The following is a 7,021-nucleotide window of genomic DNA, read 5'->3' on the forward strand; positions in this document are numbered from 1 at the left end:
TAAATTCACACCCCATTTCATTCTTGAAGAGGGCCCACATTTTGCGCGCCCGCCATTTTTTTTTCTCTTTCTGTCACCGACGTTCACCGTCAACGTTCGGCACATTTATTCCATTTTCGTCATTTCATTTTCACATTCAAATCTTTCATTTTGTCTTTTTTTCTTTCGCCCATCAGTCGTATACCCTACATTTCCGTCGATTTCATTTTCAACGTTTCACTTTCGTCAGTTCATTTTTTATTTTCATTTTTTTTGTTTTCTCTCGCCCACCAGTCATATACCCCTCGCCGTACTAGCCACTCATTTTCATTCAATTCTTTCATTCAGCCCCGTTCAAATACTTCATTCAATTCAATTCACTTAATTCATTCTTTTTTCATCCGGACTCCCTCGTTTGTCATTGCCCTCCCATCTTGTTGGTGATTCATTTCCCGTGGTGTCGCGATGCCTCCCAAACCATTCAAACCGTATGGCACGCCGCCCCATCTGGACTTAGAAGAATTCAAAGACAACTTCGAGATATGGCATCAGCAGTGGAAGATATTTCTCTCCCTCTCCACCATCAACACGGCGCTGCCTCAGGGTGAACGCCCGGAATACATTGCAAACATTCTCCTGTCCTGTCTCTCGAAGGCGACACTGAAGGCGGTGTTGACAATGGGTCTATCCGCGACCGACTTGGTGGATGCTGACGTCATTATTAAGAAACTGGAGGAGCGGTGCAACGCTGGCCGAAATTGTCATGTTTGGCGCCAGCAGTTTGCGTCTCGTGTTCAGCGTGATTCCGAGTCAGTCGACAATTGGCTCGGCGACCTTCGAGATATTGCTCGCAAGTGCGAGTTCGAAAAGGATTGCTGCGCTGCCTGCCAGAACACACGTCTGTTGGGACAAATCGTTTTCGGTGTTTCTGACGACGATGTGCGTCGCAAGCTTTTGGAGCTCGGCGCTAAGCTGACACTGGACAAAGCCATCAACATTATCCGCACGGCAGAGGCTACGCGTCTACAGTCGTCCAACATGAAGCAGGGCACCACAGCACCGGTGAATCAAATCAAGTCTACTACAGGAAAGCGCCTCAACGACAAACAGGCCCCATCTCCGAAAGGTCAGTACCGCGGTAAACCATCTGGTCGTTGGCATCCGCCCGGTTGTCATCCATATGGTTGCTGGAACTGCGGATCAGCTTCACGTCATGCTAAAGAGGAGTGCCCTGCGTTCGGGAAGGAATGTAATTCGTGCCACAAGTCGGGTCATTTCCAGTCCGTGTGCACTCAAGGTAATTCGTCCCCGAAACCTGAGACGGCTGGCAGTATTTTGATTCAGTCCATCCTTCAAAACGACATGGTCCAGCTCAGTGTCACCCCCGCCTGCAGCGTCGAAGAGTCGTTCATTCAGATGCTTCCGGATACTGGAGCGTCCATCGATGCCATTCCGGCTTGTTTATACCGGTGTCAGTTCAAAGACATTCCGTTATCTTCTCATGGGCCCAAGGCAATCACTGCTACAGGAGCTCCAATAGTGTCACTGGGCCAGTTTCCGGCATCGTTTGTTTGGGCCGCCAGTTCTGGTGGTCCAGTTGTCACTTCGGTCCACGTTCTTCAAGATCTACAGCAACCGGTCATCTCGAAAGCGACACAGAAAAAACTTGGAATGCTCCCCGCCCAATACCCTCACGCTTGTGTATTGGCGGCTATTACCACTTCCCCATCGGATGTTCCAAAGTTGCCAGATATCCAATCGACATTGAGAGAGTTGATGAAGGAGGTACCTTCAATATTCGACGGTGTTTGCCGGCCCATGCGCGGCGCACCCTGCCACTTCCAGCTCAAAGACGATGCTGTCCCCTCATCCATCCGTGGTTCGCGCCCTATTTCCGTTCCGCTGATGCCGAAGGTCAAACGCGAGTTAGATTCATTGGAGAACCAGCAGGTCATCGCCAAAGTATCTGAACCGACGGCGTGGGTCCATCCCATAGTGATTGTTCCAAAAGCGGACAACGAGATCAGGATCTGCGGTGATTTCACTTCTCTCAACCGATGCATCATCCGTCCGGTTTTCGAGGCCCCGACTCCCTTTCAGGCGGTCCGCACGATCCCTCCGGGAATGAAATTCTTCACTGTCATCGACGCTCTCAAAGGCTACCATCAAGTGGAACTTGACGACGAGTCCAGCCTCATGACGACCATTTCAACTCCGTTTGGCCGCTACAAATACCTTCGCCTGCCTTTTGGTGTGTCTCTCGCCGGTGATGACTATGGGCGGCGTCTTGCCGATGTTTTTGATGATTTCCCGAACTGCCGGCGCGTGGTCGAAGACGTTCTGGTCTTTTCTGCCACTTGGGACGAACACGTCAGTCTGGTACGGCGTTTATTTCATCTCGCGGCAAAACATCAAATAGCCATCAACGTGAAAAAAATTGTTTTTGCTCAACCTTCCGTGTTGTTTGGCGGCTACGTCGTCAGTGAGAGTGGTTTCCTGCCCAATCCTGATCTTCTCAAGGCCATTCGTGAGTTCCCAAAACCAACGTGCGTTTCAGAGATGCGGGCCTTCCACGGCCTCTGTCAACAAGTTGGTAACTTTTCAGACGACTTGGCATCCCTTCTTCGCCCCCTGGCTCCCCTCTTACGAAAGGATTTCGTATGGGAATGGACTCAACAACACGAAACGGACTTTCAGGCTGCCAGGACCGCCTTATCTTCGTCGTCCGTTTCCAAATTGGCGTTTTACAACCCGGCTCACCCGACGTCCCTCCATGTTGATGCTTCTCGTCTGCGCGGATTAGGCTTCATCCTCCGTCAGCAGCAGACCAATGGCAGTTGGAATGTCGTCCAAGCCGGATCCCGCTTTCTGTCGGACGCCGAGTCCCGCTACGCCATGATTGAACTGGAGTGTTTGGCTGCGGCGTGGGCGATGCGGAAATGCCGGCAATTTCTTGAGGGACTTCCATCGTTTAACCTCTTTACGGATCACCGCCCCTTGATCCCCATTCTAAACGATTACTTTCTAGACAAGCTGGACAATCCCCGGATTTTGCGCCTTCGCCTTTCCATGCAGCGATATTCTTTCGTCGCGTCGTGGGTTCCTGGAAGAAATAACGTAATGGCCGACGCGTTATCCCGTTCTCCTGTTGATCAGCCTTCTCCAACGGATGAAATTGCAGAAGGCCCCCATTCCGCTTCCGAGCATGTTCACCTGATGGGTGTGATGGAAGGTTCAAGCTCCAGCAATCCTGATATTTTGCTATCATCAGTATCTGCTGCATCGGCCGTCGATCCTGTGCTGATTTCTCTCCGTCACACCATTCTACAAGGTTTTCCCAACGATAAATGCAACCTTCCTTTAGATCTCCGTCCGTTTTGGCAGGTCCGCAGCCAGCTATATATTGATGGGGACCTCATCCTTGTCGGCCCTCGTGTTGTCATCCCGGTTTCCTTACGTCAAGAAGTTCTCCGGCGGCTCCTTCAGATGCACCAGGGAGCGACGAAGATTCGTCAGCGCGCACGTCAATCGGTGTATTGGCCGTCCATAGACAATGACATCGTTATGGCCGTCAGGTCTTGCCCAACATGCTCCGAGCTTCTCCCTTCCAACCCGTCGGAGCCTCTTCTTCCCCACGAGCCGGCATCCCGTCCGTTCCAATTTATCTTTGCCGACCTTGGCACTTTTCGCGGTCGCGATTTTTTGATTGTTGCCGACCAGTTCAGTGGTTGGCCCCAAGTGTACCCCTTTCCAGACACCAACACATCTACACGCCGAATCATCGACGCCCTCCGCTCCTTCTTCACTTGCGGAGCAGGCGCTCCTGTCAAGCTTTGGTCAGACGGTGGCCCGCAGTTCAAGTCGGATGAGTACCTAACTTTCCTTCGAGAATGGGACATCTCCCACGGCCGGTCTTCTCCTCATCATCCCAAGTCTAACGGTTATGCGGAAGCTGCCGTGAAATCAATGAAAAAACTCATTGCAGGATCCTGGACCTCAGGTTCCTTTGACCTGGACAAGTTTGGGAAGGGCCTCCTCCTCTTCCGTAATGCTCCCATTGCTGGAGGCGCATCCCCTTCTCAGGTGGTTTTTAACCGGCCCACTCGTGACCTAATCCCTGCTCATCGTCGTTCGTTTGCGCCCGAATGGCAGAAGGCTGCCGGAATTCTCGAAAAACGCGCACTCCGCGCCAAAGAACTTCGTACAATCCATTACAACCGCACAACACGCCCACTTCTAGCCCTTCACGTCGGTGATAACGTCGTCATTCAGCATCACCGATCCAAACGCTGGACAACTCCGGGAGTCATCGTGGAAGTTGGCGCATTCAGGGACTATTTGGTGAAGACCCCCGCTGGTCGGCTTTTCCGTCGTAATCGACGTTTTCTTCGTTTGCATTCCCCTACGGCCGTGCCTCATAGCCCGTCTCCGGCGCCTAATAGTGTCCATCCTCCGGTTTCATCTTCTTCTCCGACGACAGCAGCCCCTCCTGTTCCCGCGTCTCCCGCTGACACATCACCGGCCGGTCCTCGTCGCTCGACGCGTCTCGCGGCCAAGAAACCGTAATTTCTATACGCTGGTGATCTAGTGTTCTTAACGAAATATTGTTTCATTCATTCTTTTCGTGTTCATTAGTCACCTGCTTTGGCTCATTATTCGTCCTTTCATTTTTTTTTTCTTTTTTTGTCCTTTCACTTTCCATCACTTCCCATTCAGCCGTCGTCTGCTTTTGTGTCATCTCATGTTTCTTTTTGGTTTTCGTTTCCCCCCTGATCATCTCTTGTAACTTCATTGTTTGTCTGTCTGTTTCGTGATTTGTCCCTTGGAGAAAAAGACATGGAATGACTTGGCAATGTCGCCCTCCTCCCCTTGCAGCATAGAGACGGCAGTTGGACCTAGTACGTTGACGAGCGAATACATCCTGTCTCTCTCTTCTCAATTCCCCTATCGTTTCACATCATTCCATTCTCCATAAGCTAACATGTAAGAAACACCATGTTCAAAGATAGCTGGGTTTTACTTTGACGGAAAAACCAGCAATCAGAAAATTTTTTCAATCTCACCGCTAAATAGAAAATTGTCTTAGCTATTAAGCGATATAAATGTATAAGAAATAGCTTATATGTTAGACTAGAATAAGCGGGTCGGAGTCATGCGCATTTAACACGGGCGCTTATGGTAAAATGCAAAAGGGTTCAAAGTGAATGACGGTTACTGTATATTCCATGCAGTTTACATATAGAAGTAAAAACTCATGGTATAACAGTGTATTCACATTGAATACAAGTATATTCCATGCAGTTTACATATAGAAGTAAAAACTCATGGTATAACAGTGTATTCACATTGAATACAAGTATATTCCATGCAGTTTACATATAGAAGTAAAAACTCATGGTATAACAGTGTATTCACATTGAATACAAGTATATTCCATGCAGTTTACATATAGAAGTAAAAACTCATGGTATAACAGTGTATTCACATTGAATACAAGTATATTTGATGCAGTTTACATATAGAAGTAAAAACTCATGGTATAACAGTGTATTCACATTGAATACAAGTATATTCCATGCAGTTTACATATAGAAGTAAAAACTCATGGTATAACAGTGTATTCACATTGAATACAAGTATATTCCATGCAGTTTACATATAGAAGTAAAAACTCATGGTATAACAGTGTATTCACATTGAATACAAGTATATTCCATGCAGTTTACATATAGAAGTAAAAACTCATGGTATAACAGTGTATTCACATTGAATACAAGTATATTCCATGCAGTTTACATATAGAAGTAAAAACTCATGGTATAACAGTGTATTCACATTGAATACAAGTATATTCCATGCAGTTTACATATAGAAATAAAAACTCATGGTATAACAGTGTATTCACATTGAATACAAGTATATTCCATGCAGTTTACATATAGAAGTAAAAACTCATGGTATAACAGTGTATTCACATTGAATACAAGTATATTCCATGCAGTTTACATATAGAAGTAAAAACTCATGGTATAACAGTGTATTCACATTGAATACAAGTATATTTGATGCTGTTTACATATAGAAGTAAAAACTCATGGTATAACAGTGTATTCACATTGAATACAAGTATATTTGATGCTGTTTACATATAGAAGTAAAAACTCATGGTATAACAGTGTATTCACATTGAATACAAGTATATTCCATGCAGTTTACATATAGAAGTAAAAACTCATGGTATAACAGTGTATTCACATTGAATACAAGTATATTCCATGCAGTTTACATATAGAAGTAAAAACTCATGGTATAACAGTGTATTCACATTGAATACAAGTATATTCCATGCAGTTTACATATAGAAGTAAAAACTCATGGTATAACAGTGTATTCACATTGAATACAAGTATATTCCATGCAGTTTACATATAGAAGTAAAAACTCATGGTATAACAGTGTATTCACATTGAATACAAGTATATTTGATGCAGTTTACATATAGAAGTAAAAACTCATGGTATAACAGTGTATTCACATTGAATACAAGTATATTCCATGCAGTTTACATATAGAAGTAAAAACTCATGGTATAACAGTGTATTCACATTGAATACAAGTATATTCCATGCAGTTTACATATAGAAGTAAAAACTCATGGTATAACAGTGTATTCACATTGAATACAAGTATATTCCATGCAGTTTACATATAGAAGTAAAAACTCATGGTATAACAGTGTATTCACATTGAATACAAGTATATTCCATGCAGTTTACATATAGAAGTAAAAACTCATGGTATAACAGTGTATTCACATTGAATACAAGTATATTTGATGCTGTTTACATATAGAAGTAAAAACTCATGGTATAACAGTGTATTCACATTGAATACAAGTATATTTGATGCTGTTTACATATAGAAGTAAAAACTCATGGTATAACAGTGTATTCACATTGAATACAAGTATATTTGATGCTGTTTACATATAGAAGTAAAAACTCATGGTATAACAGTGTATTCACATTGAATACAAGTATAT

General features: G+C 44.8%; 1 protein-coding gene across 1 annotated transcript; it reads left to right on the forward strand.

Moving 5' to 3' along the window:
• Positions 1-444: 444 nt before the first annotated feature.
• Positions 445-4,545, forward strand: LOC116935258 (uncharacterized protein K02A2.6). Its single transcript, XM_032942602.2, has one exon. It carries the CDS (start codon positions 445-447, stop codon positions 4,543-4,545), a length of 4,101 nt encoding a protein of 1,366 aa, XP_032798493.2.
• Positions 4,546-7,021: the final 2,476 nt, after the last annotated feature.

This window comes from Daphnia magna, unplaced genomic scaffold (assembly GCF_020631705.1).
Source record: "Daphnia magna isolate NIES unplaced genomic scaffold, ASM2063170v1.1 Dm_contigs377, whole genome shotgun sequence".
NCBI classification, from domain to species: domain Eukaryota; kingdom Metazoa; phylum Arthropoda; class Branchiopoda; order Diplostraca; family Daphniidae; genus Daphnia; species Daphnia magna.

Bases quoted from the DNA above. Each gene is read 5' to 3' on its own strand.
- LOC116935258 (XM_032942602.2), top strand. From the start codon at position 445: ATGCCTCCCAAACCATTCAAACCGTATGGCACGCCGCCCCATCTGGAC.